This window comes from Bufo bufo, chromosome 5 (genome assembly GCF_905171765.1).
Source record: "Bufo bufo chromosome 5, aBufBuf1.1, whole genome shotgun sequence".
Classification (NCBI taxonomy): domain Eukaryota; kingdom Metazoa; phylum Chordata; class Amphibia; order Anura; family Bufonidae; genus Bufo; species Bufo bufo.
The window spans coordinates 429109378-429132935 of record NC_053393.1 but is presented as its reverse complement, the minus strand read 5'-3'; the positions used below and the strand labels follow the sequence as shown (position 1 = coordinate 429132935).

Genomic DNA, 23558 nt, shown 5'->3' with positions numbered 1-23558 from the left:
CTGATGTCACTGCTGGCGCCAGTGCCTTCTCAATCAGCTGATGGGGTTGGGGTTTCTGATCCCCAATGATCAGATACTGATGACGTATCCCAGAGGGTAGGTCATCCGTTAACACATCTCGGAAAGCCCCTTTAGACTACTTCACTCCTCTGGAGTGAAATTCCAGCATGGCTGTTCCGGCAGACAAACGGAGAATCGGCCGGACACAAACCGCAGCAGTCTGCCGGAATGTGTACGGATCTCCGCCAGACCCCATTATACTTGGGTGAATTCCGGGCAGGCTGTTCTCTACTGCCGCTATTCACACTGGAGATGTGAAAGTAATAGTGTTGAGCAAAGCGAGCTTCCCATGCTTCAGTCACTTTGTACAAAACTTCGGATTAATACTGTACAGAGATCCATGTCCCTGCAGTATTAGAATGTATGGGCTCCAATGAGCCGAAGTAAGTTATTCGCAAAGTCGCAAATGACTTCATTAAATAAATTTGGTAGTTGAATTTTAAAGTGGAAAACCACTTTAAAACTTGAAACCGAACTCTGCTCCGGTTCCGAGGTACTAGCTGGAAGTGTTTTTCCACTTTAAAAATCAATAACCGAAGTTATTCAATGAAGTCACTCGCGACTTCGTGAATAAATAACTTCGGCTCATCGGAGCCCATACATTCTAATACTGTACGGAGACGAATCTCCGTACAGTATTATTCCAAAGTTTCGAACGAAGCGACTTCGGATGAAGCATCCGAAGCTCGCTTCGCTCAACACTAGAAAGTAGCCTTAGGGTACTTTCACACTAGTGTTTTTCTTTTCCGGCATAGAGTTCCGTCCTAGGGGCTCAAATCCGGAAAAGAACTGATCAGTTTTATCCTAATGCATTCTGAATGGAGAGTAATCCGTTTATTATGCATCAGGATGTCTTCAGTTCAGTCTTTTTGACTGATCAGGCTTTTCAGAAAACCGTAGCATGTTGTATTTTCACCTCCGGCCAAAAATCCTGTACACTTTGACTGAACGACGGATCCAGTCTTTTTCCCATTGACTTGCATTAACGCCGGATCCGGCACAGAGTGTTCAGTCAAACCGGATCCGGCTTTTGCATGTTAAACCCGAAAAATGTGGAAAAAAAAGTTAAAGTCCATAAATGCCGGATCCGTTTTTTCCAATGCATTTTTTCATTGTGATCAAAATTCTGATCAGGATTCAAATGTAATCCGTTTTCACACGTTTTTCCGGATCCGGCGGGCAGTTCCGGTGTCGGAATTGAACGCCGGATTTAAACAATGCTATTGTGAAAGTAGCCTTAACAATAAAGGGCTAAATAGCGCGATCCTACTGCAACATGCCTGAGCCGTGTGGTCGTGCCCATGAAGTGAAACTGAATAAAGCTGAAGTGGCCTGGCTCATAAAGCCATCAACTTCTCAGTCCTACAGTATACTAGAAGATCCCTTTAAAACAAGAAAGGCCCCACAGAAGCACCACCCGACCACTAAAAAGGGCAGTTATACCCAACTTGACGGGGTGGGGATTCTAAGACCCATTTAATGAGGTGATGACAGACAAGAAATAAACCTGTCACTGTAAACTGATTTCATACAAAGTGTGTTCAGTCCAGGAGAGGCAGCCATCGCACGGAGCGTATTTCCCGGACCGAACGCACATGTGTGAAATCAGCCTTAGGGCTTGTTCACACGACCGTGCCATGTTTTGCGGTGGTCAGCAAAACACGGATGCCGCCCGTGTGTGCCTTCCGCAATTTGCGGAACGGAACAGGAGGGCTGCTATAGAAATGCCTATTCTTGTCCACAAAACAGACAAGAATGGGACATGCCTCATAATTTTTGCGGGCCACGGAACAGAGCAACGGATGCGGACATCTTTTGCGGCCCCATTGAAGTAAACGGGTCCGCGTCCGAGCCGCATTTGCGGCTCGGACGCGGACCAAAACCGCGGTGGTGTGAACGAGCCCTTACTAGGTTAAAATGACTGTTCCACCACTGCCTTCTCATCACTGTTCTGTAACTGATCACAAGCCATAAACACTGGTCTGCAGCTCCTGGTTCATATTCTTTGCATCTCATGGCATAAGCGCATGCGGCATTTACACTAGTCACACCACATTCTGCAGAGAAAGCCTGGCATGTGAAGTGAACGCCACAGCAGACATTGCGCACTTACCCTGGTCACATGTCCCGCATCGCCCGGCAGCCAGTGGTCACCTCAAGGCTCAGAAAGTTTAGCAAAAGTAAGAAAAGAAATGTGAGGCTCAGTCTCCGCAGTGAGTAACGTAGTAAACCTGCAGCGAGGGATCAGGTTACAGTGCCCACCTACCACCATCACCCCCACGGACCGACCGCAGCAGCACTGTACATCTACGAGAACTGCCACACAGCCAACATCCTATCCCCGCCCTCCAGCTGTGACGTCACCGTTAGGACAGCCGACTGCGCATGCCTAGTAGAAACTCTGGCGTCGTAGGCTAAACAATGATGGGGAAATGCCGCTGAGTATGAACCTACGCCACAGACTCAAGAGAATTGCAAAGGGTTATAGCAGAATTTAACTGACAAGAAAGAAAAAGCGACCCTTTCTTCTTCACTGACCAAAGAGTCCCCCATATTGTCACCAAATAATTATACTACGGGAAAGTATGAATAATGCTGCCACACCATGCTGTTCTCCTGTCCGTTTTCTTTTTTTAATGGTAAGGACCCTTAGGGCTTACGCACGTGTGCCAGCCGTGCCCATATTGCGGCCCGCTAACGGTATATTCACTTGAATGGGTCCGCAATCCAGAAGGTCCGGTGCGGAACGGCGGCACGGAAGCACTACGGAGTGCCAACATGGAGTTCTCTCCGCAAATAATAGAACATGTTCGGACGGATCACGGACAATGGATCTGGATCCATCTGTGGAATCCGCACGGATGTTGCCCGTGCATTGGGAAATGCAAATTGCGGTCCCCAATGCACGGAACGGCCGAGCAACAGCCGTGTGCCCGAGCCCTTATTAAACATTGGTGGCATATCGCTGGGATATAGTCTAGAGTAGTGTTGAGCGAACTTGTGTTTCAAGTTTGGCGTACAGCGTTTGGGTTATGTAAGAATCCCATTATGGATTCCACGGAATCCTTCGATAACCTGAACCTTGTACGCCGAACTTAAAAACACAAGTTCGCTCATCTCTAGTTTTGAACGAATCGAGCTTTGGATCATCGATACAGTCGAATACTGCGATTTTAATGCTGTCTCCGTAAATAATACAATGTATTGGCTCTGTGGAGACAAACATGGCTTCATCCAAACTCGTGCGAGACTTTGATGAATGAATTCGGTGTTCATTTCTGCATCTTTAACCCCTTTGCTACCGGAGGTTTTTCAGTTTTTGCTTTTTCATTTTTCTTCCCTATTTTCCGTGAGCCATAACTTTTTTATGTTTCCGGTCACATAGCTGTATGAGGGCTTATTTTTTGCGGAACAAGTTGTACTTTCTAATGCCAATGTAGTGGGAAGCGGGAGAAAAATTCAAAATGGGGTGGAATTGGAAAAAAAAAAAAACGCAATCCCTCCACCGTTTTACGGGTTTTGTTCCCACAGAGTTTTGTTTACAGCAAAACTGACCCATGTCCTTCATTCTCTGGGTCAGTACGATTACAACAATACCACATATGTATAGATTTTTATGTCTAAATAGTGTAAAAATAAATTTAAACTTTGAGAAAAAATTCGTTTTTTTACATCACCATATTCTGACCCCCATAACTTTTTTATACTACTGTCATTTTTTGCGGAACAGTCTGTACTTTTTGGAGTGTGGTTGACTTTTTGATCATATTTTATAAAAAAAAATTTGGGTAAGAAGCAATGAAAAAATGGCAAATCGGCCATTTTGACCCTTTTTTCCATTGCGCCATTCGCCGTATTGGAATTTTTTTTTCTATTTTAATAGTATGGACGTTTTTGGTTGCGTTGGTACCCATGATATTTATATTTATTGTTATTTAGGGTATTTATTTTTTAACTATATGGAAAGGGGGGTGATTTTAACTTTTTCTATTTTTTATATATTTGTAACTTTTTTTTATTTTTGTGATCATTTTGTGGCTCATATGAGCTTATTAATTATGTTTTTTAATTTTTAATTTTGTTCTTTCAGGGATTTTTAAATTGCTGTTGAAAGTCAACTTTGCTCATTTCTTATCCTGGCCTGCCATCTGGTGGCCAAAATAAGAATTGCAGCATGAACACTTTCAGCCTCATCAGCGAGGCTGAACGTGTTCAGCGCAAGTACCGATGCCACACGGGGCATCGGTAGCATGACGCTTCCGGGTTTTTGTGCATTTAGATGCCGTGACCTCACTTGATCACATCATCTAAAGCATTTAATTACCGCGATCTGCATTATTGCCGGTCACGGTAATTAGCCGCGGGTCTCTGCTGTATAAAACAGCAGAGATCTGCCGGCCATGACGCCCGCTGCACGTGCAAGCGGGCGCCATGTTCGCACATCGCTCCAGTGCCGTACATGTACTGGTTTGGTATTGGGGTACCAGCTGGTACTAAACCTGACTGAATTGATCCGAAGCTCACTTCGCTCAGCACTACTGGGATATGCCACCAATGTCAGATAGGTGCAGAACCCACCTCTACCTCTAAAACGGAGCGCCCAAGCTGAAGAAGGGCACCGCACGTGCACAGCAGCCCACTATTAATTTCTATGGAAGTTCGGTGCACTCCCATAGAAATGAATGGAGGGCAGGCATGCATGCGCGGTGCATTCTTAGTAACTTTGGGAGCTGCGGTCTAGAGATAGGGACTTGCACCTACCTGACATTAGTGGCATATCCTAGTGATATAGAGTACAGAGGGCACTGACCAAACACGTATTCTTCACGGATAAACCACTGACCATCTTGTCACAGATATCATTACAGAGGTTTAAATAAGGCCGTACACGAGGAAGAAGCAACATATTTTTTGAGCTTCCTTGTGTTCCTTCACACATACTTTCATTTAGAGTTCATGCACACTATCATAGCAGTTTTTGCGGTTCGCAAATTGTGGATCCGCAAAACACAGATACCAGCTTTGTGCATTTTGCAAATTGCTACATCCTGCCCTCTTAGAATTGTCTATTCTTGTCTGCAAAACGGACAAGACTAGGACATGTTCTATTTTTTTTGGTGGGGTCGTAGAACGGACATATGGATGCGGACAACACACAGTGTGCTGCCCGTATGTTTTGCGGCCCCATTGAAATGAGTGGGTCTATAGGATGCGGACCAAACCCATGGTCGTGTGCATTAAACCTTAGGCTGAGCTCACACAGGCGAGATTTCCGCGCGGGCGCAATGCGGAAGGTGAACGCATCGCACCCGCACTGAATCCGGACCCATTCATTTCTATGGGGCTGTGCACATGAGTGGTGATTTTCACGCATCACTTGTGCGTTGCGTGAAAATCGCAGCATGCTCTATATTGTGCGTTTATCACACAACGCAGGCCCCATAGAAGTGAATGGGGCTGAGTGAAAATCGCATAGCATCCGCAATCAAGTGCGGATGCGGTGCGATTTTCACGCATGGTTGCTAAGATGACAGTCTATTCACTGTATTATTTTCCCTTATAACATGGTTATAAGGGAAAATAATAGCATTCTTTAATACAGAATGCTTAGTAGGTGGTAAATTGAGGGGTAAAAAGGAAAAAAATAATTAACTCACCTTCTCCTCTTGATCGCATAGCTTCTGGTCTCTTCTTACTTCTTTAATCATGAGCTGCCGAATAAAGGACCTGTGGTGACGTCACATCACATGGTCCAATCACATGGTCCATCACCGAACCCAAACCTGAACTTCAGTTAAAGAAGTTCGGGTCTGGGTACCACAGTCTGTTTTTTATCATGTGCGTGCAAAACGCATTGCACCCGCGCGATAAAAACTGAACAACGGAACGCAATCGCAGTCAAAACTGACTGCAATTGGGTACCTACTCGCGTGGGTTTGCCGCAACGCATCCGGACCTTATCCGGACACGGTCGTGTGAACTCAGCCTTAAAGTGTTTGGGGTTTTTTGGGCCAAAAAAATAAAAGCCTCAAAAGATGCCAGACTTGATCAGCAGTTTCTGCAACATTTTTAGAGGCCTTCTTGTCCATATAGTGGGGGTCATTTGCTATGCCCTTACTATGCCAGTTTTTTGGCATAGAAAAAAGTAGCAAAATGCTGGTTTGCGGCTTTTTGAACGCCACCGCTCCTAAATATAGGTGTAAGTGGAGTTTTTACGCTGCCCTCGCCACTAGAGATGAGCGAATTTCATATTTCTAAATTCATTCACACTTCGTTTACTGGTAAAAGGTGTATCCATACAGATGTGTATCCATACCCTAACTGATGACTGAAATGTTCGCCCAGCTACAATCTGGAGCAGATTTCAATCTAGGCGCATGGACTGCCAGAGAATATGCTTAAAGGGTTTATGTCACCAGAATTAACCATATTAAACTAGCTGACATTATCGATGTGCTAATGTCAGCTAAACCTAACTAGTCTACTCATAATTTTATCTATGCCCCCGTTACTGCAGAAATATAACTTTTCTAATATGCTAATTAGCCTCTAGGTGCAGGGGGGCGTTACCCCTGCTCCTAGAGGCTCCATTCTCCCATCTCTGGCCACGCCCTGCTACACTAGATTGACAGGGCCAGGCAGCGTTGGTCTCCTACTGCCGGCCCTGTCTGCCGTGTAAATCTCGCGCCTGCGCCGTCCCGTTCAGTATTCGGCGCAGGCGCAGTGAGTGAAGGGTGCTCGCCGGCTTCCTCACTGCGCCTGCACTGATTTCCCCAGCGCACAGGGCCGACAGTTGGAGGTGAAGGCTGCCTTGCCCTGTCAATCTAGTGTAGCAGGGAGTGGCCAGAGGTGGGAGAACTGAGCCTCTAGGAGCAGGGGTAACGCCCCCCTGCACCTAGAGGCTAATTAGCATATTAGAAAAGTTATATTTCTGCAGTAACGGGGGCATAGATAAAAGTAGGAATAGGCTATTTATGTTCAGCTGACATTAGCACATCGCTAATGTCAGCAAGTTTAATAGGGTTAATTCTGGTGACAGAAACCCTTTAATTTATGACGAGGCATGTGCCTCTTCATAAATTAAGCGAATCCTCTGAGGGAACATCAAGACTGGGCTTGAAATGCTGGTCTTGATAAATGACTCCAGTATGTTTGCCTTTTGTTCATTCATTTTTTGTGTGCCCCCAAGGTTTTTTTTTTTTTTTTTTAAATACTAGGTATCGCCGCATCTGTAACAACTGGCTCTATAAAAATATCACATGATCTACCCCACCAGGTGAACATTGTAAAAAAAATAAAATGGTGTCACCTTGCCTCACAAAAAGCATAATAGTGAGCGATTAAAAAGTACTATGGACCCTAAAATGGTACCAATGAAAACGTCAACTCACCCTGCCAAAAATGAGCCCTCATACAAGACAAAAATAGGATTTTTTTTTCAAGAATGTCTTGTATAAAAAAGCTAAAACGTAAAAAGAACTATATAAAATTGATATCTCTGTAGTCATACTGACCAGCAGAATAAAGATAACATCATTTTTCCTACACGGTGTTCACCACAATAACATAACCCAGAAAGCAATGGCACAATTGCGGTCTTTTCTTGATCCTGCTTCACATAAAGCAAAATTAAAAAGTGATCAAAAAGTTGTATGTACACCGTACCTCAAAATAGAACCAATGATGATGGCAACTCATCCCACAAAAATAAGCTCATCAAGAGAAAATGAAAAAAGTATATGATTCTCAGAGAATGGCTGTAATGGTACCCAGAGGGTGTTCAATAGCAACATGGCGCCCTTAAACCAATCCTTCAAAATCTGCGCTGCAAAAGCCAAAAGGTGGTCTTTGCCTTCTAAACCCTGCAGCGTATCGAAACATTTAGAGTGTTTCTAAAACCAGGAGGCACGACGTAATAATAAGAGGACTTCCTTTTCACACTGGCACTCAATAGGCACAACATTTTGGGCACTGAGGTGGCATATCTCTATAAAAATTGCAATTTTTACTTTAAACCACCTACAGTGAATTAATGTTTGAAAAACACATGTGGGGTCAAAATACACACTACACCCGTTGGTAAATACTGTGAGGGTGTGGTTTCTATAATGGGGTCACTTCTTGGGAGTTTTTTTTTTTTTCTTATTTCACCTCAGAGCCTCTGCAGTTGTCGGTCAGTGCCGTATAAATCACTAAACTAGGCCTTAAATGCACATGGTGCTCTTTCTCTTCTGAACTCTGCAGTGTGCCCAAACAGCAGTTTACAACTATATATGGGGTATTGCCATATTCAGGAAGAAATGAGTAACACATTGTGGAGTCCTTTTTCTCCTGTAACCCCTTAAAAATCGAAAATCCTCGGCCTAAGGCCTCATGCACACGACCCTTGTTATGTTCCGTGTCCGTTGTTCCATTTTCCGTGATTTTCTGCGGACCCATTGACTTTCAATGGGTCAGTTGAAAACTCGGAAAATTCACAGTTTGTCATCCGTGTCCGTGATCCGTGTTTCCAGTCCGTCAAAAAAATATGACCTGTCCTATTTTTTTCATGGACAACGGTTCGCAGACCCATTCAAGTCAATGGGTCCGTGAAAAAACACGGAGGCACACAAGATTGTCATCCGCGTCCGTGATCCGTGTCCGTTTTTTTCCTATCATTTTCAAGGCAACTTGACTTAGATTTTTTTTTCACTTTTCATGTCTGGTGATCCTCCAAAAATCAAGGAAGACACATGGAAACAAAAACGGAACAACGGAACCCCGTTTTGCGGACCGTGAAAAAATACTGTCGTGTGCATGAGGCCTAAGGCAAATTTTTCTTGTACAAGTTTCATGTCCACAGCCAAATGTTTCTAAATTTTATGAAACCCCTGTTGGGTCAAAGTGCTCACTACACCTCTTGAAAAATTCATTGGATTGGTGTAGTTTCCGAAATAGGATCACTTTTTGGGGATTTCTACTGTAGGGGTCTCTTCAAATGCGACATGGTACCTGAAAACCATTATAGCAAAATCTGCTCTCCAAAAGCACATGACGCTCTTTTCCTGCTGAGCCATGCTGTGTTGCTGTATTCAGTAGATATTACATAAGAAATTGTAGGGTCTTTTTCCTCCTGTTATCTCTTGTTAAAATGAAAAATCTGAGGCTGAAGCAACATTTTATTGGAAAAATTGGGAAATTTTTTATTTTAGCAGCCAAGTGTTTATAAATTTTATGAATTGCCTGTGGAGTTAAAGCACTCACTACACCCGTCAATAAATTCCTTGAGGGGTGCAGTTTCCAAAATACGGTTAATTTTTGGGGGTTTCCACTATATGGGTCTGTTCAAATGTGACATGGTGCCCGAAAACCATTCCAGCAAAATCTGCCATCCAGAAACAATATGGCGCTTTTTCCCTTCTGATCCCTGCCGTGTGTCGAAACAGCAGTTTACAACCACACATGGGGTTTTTCCGTTTTCACGAGAAAATGTTTAACAGAATTTGGGGTGATTTTTTGGGGGGGCTGATTTTTTGTACTGGTACGCATTACAGTGCTCTGGATGGTGACCAAAATGGTTGCCAATGCAACTTAAACTTTAGTCTTGTTGCTATTTGCGACTAGACTCTATGTCGCTCTGCAGTTGCATACTGCTTCGGGACATGGGAGCCGATAGTTCCCTGCCCCTCCAATCCCAAGCTCATAACATAAATAAAGCATCAGAACCAAGCTCTGAGGCCTATGAGGTAGTAAATCCTGGCACAAGCCGCAGGATGACATCATCACGCCCGCCTTTACCGGGACACAGTGCAATGACGTGGCAAACGGACACAGGTATTAGTTTTTGTCTTTTTTTTTCAGTGCCCACTTGGGGGGCATTACTGGCAGGAAGGAGAGCACTGTAGGGGGCACTGGGGGACATAAATACTGAAGGGGCACTTTGGTGGACATTATAGTCGCAGGGGCACTAAAGGGTATCCGTACTGTCTATGGGGCTCTAAAGAGCATCACTATTGTGAGGTGACACTAAGGGGACATTCATACATTGTTGGGGTACTAAAGGAGCATTATTCCCTTAGGGGACACAAAAGGGACTGGGCGGGATTAGAGGCGTGGCTTGTTTAAAAAATAAAATTACTGCAGCTCTCTACATGCCACTGGTCTTGTCCCTCCTTACATTTTTTCAGCACGGACCTTAAGGCTAGGGCTAAGGCACAACTACACTGCAACATGTGTCGTGTGACATTGTTGTTGCACCAATGTGGCACGACAATTTTTATAATGATAGCCTATGGTGTCGCCCTGCGACATGAGACATGCTGTGACTGCAACGTGACAGTCGCAGAAAAATCCATCTTGGATGGATTTTTTGCTACTGTCGTGTCACAGTCGCAGCATGTTGCAGTGTGACACGTGACACCAAAGTCTATCATTATAAAAATTGTTGCACGACATTGGTGCGACAAAATGTCGTCATGTAGCCCTAGCCTTACTCCATGGCAGACCCAGGTGTGAGGACCTTTACAAAAAGTACCCCTCATCTAGTATATAACATGTCCTGTATGCATTTAGTAGTGTTTACTGTGCATTCTGTTAAACAGGAATACTCCTAAACAATGGCTGAGTGATTTACTGAATAATGGCAGTGATAAAAGACATATACAGATACAGCAGTAGTTGTATCATATAAAAGCATATAAATTAAAGAAACAGTCACTTAGCTTCAATCAAATCTTGGTAAACTCTAGGCAATTTCCAAGATGGTAGATAAAAAAGAGACAGGGTAACATGTTCAAAAGACATCTTGTTTAGAGCGTACTCTCTGTAATATGTAATAAGTAGGAAGTATTTATACCCTCCTGTGCCCAGTGCCCACACTAGGATCCACACAGAATAGTTCCTAAAATTGCTTAACCAGTGTGTGCAGTGCACTAAGTTAAGAAGGAATAGTTCAGGCCAGTGCTAGGTGCCAGACAGTTTTGGTATCTGCTACATAACTGTTGTGATTAGCCTTAAAGTGGAAGAAACAATAAATGAACTTTTCCATACACAAGTAGGTTTATTTTAATAATCTTTAAAAATAAGGATATAAGGGGTCATATGAAATCAGATATATCAGTTTTGTGGTGTAAAAAAGTCATGGAAACTGCGACATTTCCATGGCAACTGACACATTTTTGCGATATTTTGTGATCCTCGCCACTTTTGACAGTGGTCCATGTTTAACAGCTGAAAGTGAGATTAGACCTGGATTATGGATCATTTACTATGTGTGACTTTTGCAAAAGTCGCAACTCATGCCAGGCAACCTCCTGGTTTACTTTTACACCTAAGGCCTCCTGCACACGACCGTTGTGTGCATCCGTGGCCGTTGTGCCGTTTTCCGTTTTTTTTCGAGGACCCATCGGAAAATGCACCGTTTTGCAGCCGAGACCGTGATCCGTGTATCCTGTCCGTCAAAAAAATATGACCTGTCCTATTTTTTTGACGGACAACGGTTCACGGACCCATTCAAGTCAATGGGTCCGTGAAAGAACACGGATGCACACAAGATTGGCATCCGTGATCCGTGGCCGTAGGTTAGTTTTTATACAGACGGATCCGAAGATCCGTCTGCATAAAAGCTTTTTCATAGCTGAGTTTTCACTTCGTGAAAACTCAGAACCGACAGTATATTCTAACACAGAGGCGTTCCCATGGTGATGGGGACGCTTCAGGTTAGAATATACTAAAAGAACTGTGTACATGACTGCACCCTGCTGCCTGACAGGTCATGTCACTTACCAGTAGGAGGAGCTCCCGGCGGGACGTCACTTACCTATAACGGTTCTATAACGGTCACTTACCTATAACGGTAAGTATAACGGTTCTACAAATTGCTAAGTAACCATGGCAACCGGGACTGCAGTAGCGTCCTGGTTGCCATGGTTACCGATCGGAGCCCCAGCGATTAAACTGGGACTCCGATCGGTACACTCCGCTGCCACCAATGATAGGGGGGAGATTTTAATTGGGAGGGGAGAAGGCCCACTGGCCACCAACGAGTTAACTACAGGGGAGGGAGGAGGGGCCCACTGGCCACCACCGAGTTAACTACAGGGGAAGGGGGCCGGCCGCACTGGCCACCAATGAGTTAACTACAGGGGAGGGAGGGGGGCCCACTAGCATCCAATGAGTTAACTACAGGGGAGGGAGGGGGGCCGGCCGCACTGGCCACCAATGAGTTAACTACAGGGGAGGGGGGCCCACTGGCCACCAATGAGTTAACTACAGGGGAGGGAGGGGGGCCCACTGGCCACCAATGAGTTAACTACAGGGGAGGGAGGGTGGGGCCGGCCGCACTGGCCACCAATGTGTTAACTACAGGGGGGCTGGGCTGCCCCCTGCTGCCTGGCAGCACCTGCCAGGCAGCAGGGGGCAGTCATGTACACACAGTGCCGTTTCTAGGGACGGGCGGCCGCCCGGGGCGCTGTCAGAAGGGGGGCGCCCTCTTGTAGTTTCTCGGCCGTGCGCCCTGGCTCCCTCCCTCTGACATCTCGCCTGACCTGCGCCCGAGTGCCGAGTCCTCTCACTCTTCAGAGTGACGTCACGCGCTTGCTCCTCCCACTAGGCGGCGCAGGCGCGTGACATACAGTGAGCGCCGCACTGCCTGCCAGTTACCGCCCGCCCTGAGCAGTGCTGATGCCTGCTGTGAGGCGAGTGATGGTCTGGGGGGGCATTAATTACAATGGGGGGGGAATTAATTACAATGGGGGGGCATTAATTACAATGGGGGGGCCACTGTGGGAGACATGAAAATGGGGGCCACTGTCACTGTGGAGGACATTAAGTTTAATAAGGATCACTATGGACATTATTTAGAATGGAGGTTGCTGTTGGTGTCATTACTCATTATAACTGTATAATGTCTGATAGGCCTAGTCCTGAGCTGAGTTATATTACCCTGCCCATGCCCTGTATAATAATGTACCCATCCCTGATACCCCTTAGTTATATTACCCCGCTGGAGTAATATAACTAAGGGGTATCAGGGTACATTATTATACAGGGCAGGGTAATATAACTCAGCTCAGGACTAGGCCTATCAGACATTATACAGTTATAATGACACCCACAGCAGCCTCCATTCTAAATAATGTCCATAGTGATCCTTATTAAAAATAATGTCCCCCCATAGGCAGGCAGTGCGGGCGGCGGCGCTCACTCACTGTACCTCACGCACTGCGTGACGTACAGTAGTGAGGTGAGCACCGCCGCCCGCACTGCATGCCTGTTACCGCCCGGAGCAGTGCTGAGAAAGAAGCCTGCTGTGAGTGAGAGCCTGAGTCTGTGGGACAGTGCGTCACTGTGACCGTCCGTGCAATGTGGTTCCACATTTTTTACAATGGGGAGACACTTATTTCATCGAGCAGTTTTGAGGCGGGGGGGGGGGGAGTTTTTTTGACACTCGCCCTGAGAGAAATTTTACCTAGAAACTGCACTGTGTACACAGTTATTTTAGTATATTCTAACCTGAAGCGTCCCCATCACCATGGGAACGCCTCTGTGTTAGAATATACTGTCGGATTTGAGTTTCACGATGTAACTCAAATCCGACGGTATATTCTAACATAGAGGCGTTCCCATGGTGATGGGGACGCTTCAAGTTAAAATATACCATCGGATTGGAGAAAACTCCGATCCGATGGTATAATAGGGACTCCTGACTTTACATTGAAAGTCAATAGGGACGGATCCGTTTGAAATGGCACCATATTGTGTCAACGTCAAACGGATCCGTCCCCATTGACTTGCATTGTAATTCAGGACGGATCCGTTTGGCTCCGCACGGCCAGGCAGACACCAAAACGACTTTTTTTTCATGTCCGTGGATCCTCCAAAAATCAAGGAAGACCCACAGACGAAAAAACGGTCACGGATCACGGCAAAACGGAACCCGTTTTTGCGGACCGCAAAAAAATACGGTCGTGTGCATGAGGCCTAAAGGTGTATAACAATTTACACTCACGCCATATAATAAGGTGCACCAGTTCATACATTTGGTGTAGGCACCCAAAGCAAAGCCAGACTTTAAACTGACATAAAACTGATCCCCTTAGTGTTTTTCATGTAACATTGTAAAAGCATCATGCTGCATAGCATATTTTCATGACTAGTAAAGTGTAACAGGAGTGAGCGCCTGCAATTTCCTCTGTCCCTTTCAATCTTCAGGTTCTTCATTATGGAATCAGGTTCTTATTCTTATCCTTGAGTCCATCTGAAAAGGTTCCTTCTTATCAAGGTTGAGAAGGTTTTTCTGTAAACTGAAAGAAATGGCATCTTATTAAATTAAAGTAAAAAAAAGTTAACGTTAATAAAAATAAAATTACATAAAAAATTAAAATAATCCTCCTTTCCCAGTTTTACATCTAAAATACAGAATAAAAAATAAACATCATTGGTATGTCATGTCATTTTAAAAGTAAAAAAAGTTAAGGCTCTTAGAAGGCAGGAAGGAAGAAAAGTGAAAACCAAAAAACAGGCCTAATCCTGAAGTGGTTTAATAGCCACAGCATAGTATAAAAAGAAAGCAAAAACTGAAGTATTAAAATGTGGTATTCCATAAGAAGAACATGTGGTATTCCATAAGAAGAACATGTGGTATTCCATAAGAACATAATAGACAATGGGGGTGATGTTTTGTGACAAAATTTGCAACTTTGTTTTAGCTCATTCTGATATCCTTGCTACATTTGCAAAAAGTGGATAAGGTGTGGATGGGAGAAGGTGGGCCATAGGCCCAGTTTATGGTGCACATGTTGTTGAGGCAGGCCGTGGAGTTCCGTCCATGGCCTGTGTCCTCCCATTCACACCCCGCCCACTTTTTGGAAAAGTGGTGAGGGTGTCACATCATAGTATAAGAAGTAAGCAGAATCTAAATAGTTTAAATTTGGTCACCTGACATAGAGTCACAAAGTTTGACACAAGCGGCTTTTTCTGACACATTTAGCAACATGTAGAGCAGAAAACATGTGCACATTACCCCAGAAATCTACCCTAGCTCCTGGCTAGAGTACATTTCTGTTTAAGCACATTGACAGCAGACAATGGGACAAAATGTATAGAAGGCAAGTGCCTCTTAATAAATCGGTCTGATCTTTTGCCAGCAGGGTTTTTACGAAGACTGGCATGTGAAATGTCAGCCTTTAGTAAATGACCCCCAATAACTGTAGTCATCTTCTAAATACACGAATTGCTGCCAGATATGAGACTTGGATGTCTCCTGTGCAGTATGGTATCTGATACATGTAGTCAACCAGACCATTATCAATCATAAATGTTTTTGAATGTATATCCTATAAAAGGAGGACAGTTACATCAAAGTGAAGAAAACTTGTTTAGCATTTGTCTAGTTAGGTTTTCACGTTTAATACTTGCCATATCTCCTCTATATTGGTGTTATAACCCAGGGCTTCTGCCAGGATGTTGGCTCCATAGTTGGTGATGTGGTTTTGATTTAGCCTGTAGTGCACAAAAATGGTGAACACAGTAAGAGGAAGACATTAAATTAGGTGAACTTAGGCTACTTTCACACCTGTGTTTCACACCTGCACAGACGGATCCGCACCTATAATGCAAACGCTTGGATCCGTTCAGAACGGATCCGTTTGCATTACCATGAACAAAAAAAAAATATATATATATATATTTTTTGTTTTGTTCATGATAATGCAAACGGATCCGTTTTGACTTTACATTGAAAGTCAATGGGGGACGGATCCGTTTGAAAATTGAGCCATACTGTGTCAACTTCAAACGGATCCGTCCCCATTGACTTACATTGTAAGTCTGGACGGATCCGTTTGCGTCCGCACGGCCAGGCGGACACCCTGGCGTTCAGGTGTCCGCCTGCTGAGCGGAGCGGAGGACAAACGGTGCCAAACTGATGCATTCTGAGCAGATCCGCATCCACTCAGAATGCATTAGGGCTGGACGGATCCGTTCGGGGCCGCTTGTGAGAGCCTTCAAACGGAACTCACAAGCGGAGCCCCGAACGCTTATCACGGTCGGCGTGGCTATCACATACGTGACACAGAGGGAGGGAACGAGGAAGGCCCTGCCCAAGTGAGAGGGAAGATGGTGACCCCTGACTCACCTGGCGGCTGGCACCTGGCTGCCCTGACGTCCCTAGACGGGTTCCTCACCCGTACGCCGATCACGTGCCTAAAGCCCTGGCTTTCCCTGAGCTGAGCCCTAGGTAGTGAACAGGGCGATGGGAACACTAGTCCGCACCACTAACTCTAAGGGAAAACACCAAGGGGAGGACAGACAACACAGACTCAACATATATTCCAAGGTGGGCGACAACAAGAGACAACAATAAGCCAAACAGGGATCCGGAGGGTAGCACACAGGAACAACAACCAGGATTAACCACTCCAGTGGGTCAGTATAGATGTCCAGGCAGGAAGCTCTATAACTGGCAACTAGAGAAGTGTGAGGGGAGAATATAAGGAGGTAGGGAGTGGCAGACAAGAAACAGCTGAGGAGGAGAAGCTACGGATCCCTGAGAGAGACAAAAAGGATAGCAAGGCAAACACAGAAAACAATAACTAAGAAACACCGTGATCTTTAGATATAGAGCGCGCAGCCACCCGCTGCGACTTCCTGACCCCGGGTATAACGGAGTCAGACGTGGCTCTTGATACCCTCGTGACAACGCTAGTGTGAAAGTAGCCTAACATCTACAAAAGTCAATTTTCCTACATGGAAAAATATTGTCCTAATATCTAATATATAAAGCTGAGTATGTATGTGTGTGTGTATGTATGTCCACTAAAGAAATCCGCACAGTCGCATTTACAATCACAAAATTTGGCACACAGGTACATCAGGTGTCCGGGAAGGTTTTAGACCGGGTCTCAGCTCTCTAGCACGTGCAGTTCCTGAGATATTCCCAAGAAATGAATTAGCCAATAGAAGCCTGGTCACATGACACTTATTAGCCAATAGAAGCTTGCAGGCCCTTAGTCTCCACATACACACAGTTTTACACCAGGTTTCCATAAGAACCCAGCTATTTTTCTTCACTGCTGTAGGTCAGCCTTAAGGCTCAGTTCAGACCTGAGCGTTCTGAAAGGAGCGCTCTGTATGCGCGATTGTACGGGCGTTTACAATCGCGCATACAGAGACAAGCGTACACACAGTGTCGCGCGTTCCCGAAAGTCTATGTACGGGAACGCGCGACAAGCGCCCAAAAAAACGCTCCTGTACTTGTTTGAGCGTCGGGCGTTTTACAGCGCGATCATGCGCGCTGTAAAACGCCCAGGTGAGAACCATTCCCATAGGGAAGCATTGGTTTCTCCTTGTTGAGCGTTTTACAGCGCGTAGGAACGCGCTGTAAAACGCTCAGGTCTGAACTGAGCCTTAGGGAAATCTGTCATCAGGATAATCGTTATTGAACTAATAGCACTTAGTACCTTATTTCCAGATGTGCCTTTGTTGCAGCAACAGATGTTTTTTATCCTCTGAAAATCCAGTTTATTTGGTATGCATATGAGCCAGTAAGGTGCCCAGAGGGGCATCACTCTTGCAGGAAGCATGCCCCCTGCCACAATGTGTCCACCCACCCCTCCTACATCACATTCAAGCCATAACTCTGCCCCCCTTTTACCTGCTCCCAGCATGAGGGCGTGCCTGGGCTCCTTCCTGCAAGAGTGACGCCCCTCTGGGCACCTTTCTGGCTCATTTGCATACCAAATAAACTGGATTTTCAGAAGATAGAAAACATCTATTGCTGGAACAAAGGAACATCTGGAAATAAGGTACTAAGTGCTATTAGGCCGTGACTTTACTTCAATAGTGATTATCCTGGTGACAGATTTCCTTTAAAGAGGCAGGGTGCTGTGGATGACACTGTTAAGGGAGCGGAGTGCTGTAAAGGTCCCAGTTCAGAGGCAGGTAGGGTGGCCATTCAGGCCACCCTCAAAAGACGAACTTAGAAACCCCGTCCCCCAGGTCCCGCTAAGCCACACCCCCAACCTGGTTAGGTCACGTGCCCTCCCACACCATAGCCGACGAAGATTGAAAAAATGAAGGTAAAGATCAACTTCTGTCAGCTGCAGTGGTGGGGGGGGGGGGGGGGACTTTCTCCCTGCAGCTCACGCTCAGACAGTACACTGCTGCTGTCTGAGAGTGAGCTGTTCAAAAGGACATCCCAGTGTCTGTCTAGGCCCTGAGCCAGACGGAGGACAGGGAGTCTGAAAGCCCGACTATCCGGCCTAAAACCAGACCTCTGGCCACCCTAGGGGCAGGCTACTGTGGAAGTCACAATTAAGGGGACGGTCCACTATGGAGGTCAGTGTTAAGGGGGACGGGGTGTCGTGGAAATCACTGTTAAGGAGATGGGGTACTGTGACCACTAATAAAGGGGCGGCCGCTGTGGAGGTCACTGTTAAAAGGATGGGCTGCTGTGGAGGTCACTGTTAAGGGGGCAGGATGCTGTGAAGGTCACTGTTAAAGGGGCCGGATGCTGTGGAGGTCACTGTTAAAGGGGCGAGCGCTGTGGAAGTCTCTGTTAAGGGGGCCGGAAATGGTGGAGGTCACAGTTAAGGGGACGATCCGCTATGGAGGTCAGTGTTAAGGGGCGGGGTGCTGTAGAAGTCACTGTTAAGGGGGTGGGGTGTTGCGGAGGTCACTTTTTATTGGAACGGAGCTCTGTGGAGGTCACTGTTAAGGGGCGGGTAATTGTGGAAATCACTGTTAACGAGACTGGGTACTGTGGAGGTCACTAATAAAGGGGCAGCCGCTGTGGAGGTCAATATTAAAGGGAAGGGCACCGTGGATGTTACTGTTAAGGGGGCAGGCCGCTGTGGAGGTCACTGTTAAAGGGATATAGTGGATACTGTCGATATCTTTTAATGACACACACAAACATTAAATGAAATAGATTAAATGTACCCGTGCGAAGCCGGGTCCTTCTGCTAGTATATATATATTTTTTATTTTTTGGGGGGTCAGCTGTCAAATGAAGATATTCAGAGGGAAAAAAAAATAGGTAAGAAAAGCACAGAAAAAAAACATGAAAAAAGTACAGAAAAGAGTCTGTCCATGCTCATATCCTACAGATCACAATAATACATTAATACCATGTCAAGAACCTCTCACTTTGCATTGTTCTATAATGTTTTCAAAGGACATGATAAGAAATTTTGGAACAATGTAGAAATCAACTACATAAGAGATGTGTACTTCTTAGTTCCTATCTAAAGAGTGAACAAATAGGACTGGCTGTTAAAGATTATGCAGAACAGAGTATTTTAATAACATGCTAATCCTAAAAAAAGCGCAACATTTTGCATATATTACTGAGATTTTATTTCAAAATTAATAGAACTGATAAAAACTATATATATATATATATATATATATATATATATATATATATATATATATATAAATTACAGAAGTTACTATTAAAAGACACTTCCTAAATGTCCACTGCGGGGTCCACACAGTAACAGGCTGTTACTACCTAGCATTACCCATATGATAATAAACTTCCAATACAACATACAGAGATTAATATCAGCATTTATGCAAGCCTAAATATATTTGTGCATCTAATAATTGTACCAGTGCAAATGGTACGAGGTACGTAACGACGACAGAGTCCTATACAATAACAGCCGACACTGTTGAGAATAATTACCACAAGGGAGATATCCACACAGAGCCCCCACCAGCAACAATCACATCATTTCTACCACAACTCCCACCACCTGAGCTTGCCTTAGGCCTGGCAGCTTTTGAGCCTGCATCAACACAGTCTACTATAGCAAATGAGGTGTAAGCAAATGTGAAGGGGCACACTCAGAAGGGAAACACAGTGGTGGATATAATATAGTAGTTTAATGCTTTAAAAACACACCCCTAAAAATAATATAAAACATACATAAAAACGCACATCAATCGTATAGATAACGTTGTGTGCACAATCCTGCACAATAAACATACAGTGGACACGTGCTAAATAGCTTGCATGATCTCTGAGACAATATCCCAATCAGAGTCCTAATTCGAGATAGTATAAATGGTGCTGATATAGCAATGGCACTATGGCCAAATTCATCATAATCCGTCATCTTTCCTCCAACAATCCCTTTGTAGATCAGTATAGTGTTCATCAGAACCCAGTGATGGATTATATCCTTTGACTGCTGTTATTGTGGCTAAGCGGAGCCACAATAACAGCAGTCAAAGGATATAATCCATCACTGGGTTCTGATGAACACTATACTGATCTACAAAGGGATTGTTGGAGGAAAGATGATGGATTATGACGAACAGACCATAAACCGCACATAAAACGCAATTCACATTGATGCGTTTTTGATGCAGTTGCCTTCATAATGATTGCCTGACCTTGCAGTCTTCTCCACAAACAGTTTTTATCTTGATTTATGTATGTGGGTTTATGTATTTATTATTATAACTTCATTTAAGTACATTTTAATTTTTATGGCATGCATGATAACATAAAGAGATAGCAATCCAATCCATCCCGCATATTAGGACATGCACAGAAAACTGGGATTGTGGGTAAGAAAATTCCATTTATAAGGAGTGAGAATCCACTCACTCGGTTGGCCACTGAGGAAGGGGCGTAAGACCCTGAAACGCGTCTGGCATTGCAGAGTGAGCGTGGATTCACAGAAAGAATAAGGAAGCCCGACATCAAAGGATACAAGCGTACGAGATTTACTTTCATCATAGAACTGGAGTTATAGTCGCACAGCAGTGACGTCAGCTGAGCGTCCATCCGGTACCCTAGGCAACCAGGTCACGTGGGACGCCACGCACGGCCGAGTACACCACGTGGGACGCTGCGAGTGTACGGCTACCTGGGAACAGCGCTGCGGTTAGGCAGTGAAGAGGGGTAAGATCGGGCTCGTATTTGAGCATTACAAGTTGCAAGAGACTGTAAGTAATCTCATCATCAGTCCCACTGTGAAGCAATAGTAACTGCTATACACTATTGAACGCTCACATTACCGGACACTGGTACTGGGTTGTACTATTACTACTACTGCTCTATCTGGATTTGGCCATAGTGCCATTGCTATATCAGCACCATTTATACTATATGGAATTAGGACTCTGATTGGGATATTGTCTCAGAGATCATGCAAGCTATTTAGCACGTGTCCACTGTATGTTTATTGTGCAGGATTGTGCACACAACGTTATCTATACGATTGATGTGCGTTTTTATGTATGTTTTATATTATTTTTAGGGGTGTGTTTTTAAAGCATTAAACTACTATATTATATCCACGACTGTGTTTCCCTTCTGAGTGTGCCCCTTCACATTTGCTTACACCTCATTTGCTCTTTGTAGGTCCTGAGGGTAGGACCGGAGGGTGAGCACCTTATCCATACGGAGAAGGGGTGAGCCGCTGTATCTTTTTCACAGTCTACTATAGGGTTCAGTTGTAAAAAAAAAAAAAAAACTTATCTGTTAATGTTTTTTGCTGGATTCTGCAGGATGGGAAAGCATAATGTACTACAATTATACATCCATTTTTCCCCAATGTATATGGTAAACAAAAATGTGATGTGAACAGCCCCTTAGGTCTGTTCTAAATATAATTTTTTTGTAATAACATTTTCAACAGTTTTTTTGCCATGTGCAATTTGTCACATTCTGTAGCAAATATGTACGCTGGCGATGACACTGGAAATTACATCAATTGTACACTTATTAGGGTACTTTCACACTAGCGTTATTCTTTTCCGGTATTGAAATCCAGTAAAGGGTCTCAATACCGGAAAAAAAATGCATCAGTTTTGTCCCAATGCATTCTGAATGGAAAGCAATCCGTTCAGTATGCAGCAGGATGTCTTCCATTCAGTCCCTTGTACGGAATTTGACCGGAGTAAATACTGCAGCTTGCAGCAACGGAACTGCCTGCCGGATTCTCACAACGCTAGTGTGAAAGTACCCTTAATTGTAGAAACTCTGCAACAGGTTTTTGTAAAAAGTGGCCCAATTGCACAACATCTGTGGCCAAAATATAGGCTACTGCTGATGCTGGAAAAAAACACTTGTACATTTATCAATTGAAGAAGCTGTACAACAGTTTTTTGGGGGAAAAACTGCACATAAAAAGTGCTTTCTCTTTAAAATGATGTGCAGTGCAGCAGAGTCCATATATATGTGACTGTAAAAGACACATAGGTGGAGATTTATCAAGACCGGTACTCCTGCACCGATGAACAATCCGCATATCTTATGACAAAGTGCAGGCCTTGTCATATACAGTATTAGGTGAAACCCACGTGCAGTCTGTGCTCCAATCTACGACAGCTCAGATTTGCTATCAATTTCTGGTTTCATTTACGCCAGAAAACTGGTGTAAAGGAATATAACTTTGTTATCCCCTTCCTACCCTTGCTAAGCCCCGGCCTCTACATAACTTCGGCGGATCCAGCGCCAGTCTAAATGTAAGCCTTCCCTTCTCTGCCCACACCACACCCACTTTTTTAGACCTGGCCCCTGAGTGGGGGAAAGTCACAGATTGCGGCGCAAATAACCTTTGCGCTGCAATCTGCGCCAGAAATACACCTAATATAGGCGTATTTCTGGATAGTAAATTACTCCAATAGTTTAGGACTTTTTAATGCCACTTTTCAGGCACAAGGGAGATGATAAATCTCCCCCATAGTACACAAATAACTACCCTGAGAAGCCTAGGACATAGGTTCATATCATCCCTCCTGCTACGGCCCTGCCTGGGGTCACGTGAACCTCCATCTTCATATTTTCTGCCCTGCTGTGCACACTAATGTGATATGTAAAATGGTGCATGTTATGGGGGCACTCAGGGGTGGATTGAGAACCTAAAGTAGCCCTGGAAAAAAATATATAATTAGCCCCATATTGTAGGAGGGTCTAAATTGATAGGAGGCAGGGCAAGAAAAGTAGAGGGGTCATTAATACCATAGCGCAAAATAACACATACCACATTACCACACAATATATTTCCCCAAAAGGCTATTTTCTCTCCTTTTCTTACTGTTGTCTCTGATTATGATATGGAGCAGGGTGCTTAGGAGGCGAGATGCGGGGCATAGTTGATTTCAGGAGGGCATGTCGCTGGCTGGGTACATACGTACCTGATTCTCACAGAGTTAACTAGCACTGATAGCTTAGTATGTACCCAGCCAGCAGCAGAGATGGGGGCTTGGGTGGCCCCTTGGACATCGGCCCGCGGGAAAATTTCCCTGTAAGGTCTATGGCTAATCCAAATCCGCCTCTGGGGGGCACTAACAGTGGAAACATCTATGTCAGACATTACTATATATGATCTTACCACAGTTGTTTAAGAGTCTTATTCACTTTCAGCATTTCTGCAAAGCTCTTGGTTGCCTCATCTGTGATGCTGTTCTCTGTCAACCTACAAAAATCATTAAGAAATCACAAAAAATAACATTTATTTCAACACAAACAGCATCATAGCTCAAACTACAAGTAACAA

At 44.6% G+C, this 23558-nt stretch overlaps 2 protein-coding genes across 12 annotated transcripts in view; both read right to left on the bottom strand.

Moving 5' to 3' along the window:
* LOC121002129 (nucleotide-binding oligomerization domain-containing protein 1-like) overlaps positions 1-2404 on the bottom strand; it is a 111397-nt gene extending 108993 nt beyond the window's left edge. For 2 of the 5 annotated variants that reach the window (XM_040433455.1, XM_040433460.1), the window contains exon 1: positions 2174-2256. The gene's annotated coding sequence lies outside the window, so the exon portion shown is untranslated. Of the gene's footprint in view, positions 1-2173; positions 2257-2326 lie in introns of those variants that run through there. The other 3 variants (XM_040433458.1, XM_040433456.1, XM_040433457.1) reach the window with 3 other exon arrangements.
* Positions 2405-14024: 11620 nt separating this feature from the next.
* Positions 14025-23558, bottom strand: part of LOC121002128 (nucleotide-binding oligomerization domain-containing protein 1-like) — a 95284-nt gene continuing 85750 nt past the window's right edge. For all 7 annotated transcript variants that reach the window (XM_040433453.1, XM_040433451.1, XM_040433450.1 and 4 more), the window contains 3 exons: positions 23394-23477; positions 15457-15540; positions 14025-14342 (listed from right to left, as the gene is read on the bottom strand). In XM_040433453.1, coding sequence (XP_040289387.1) covers positions 14267-14342; positions 15457-15540; positions 23394-23477 — 244 coding nt within the window. In that variant the 3' untranslated portion in view covers positions 14025-14266. The remainder of the gene's footprint in view (positions 14343-15456; positions 15541-23393; positions 23478-23558) is intronic.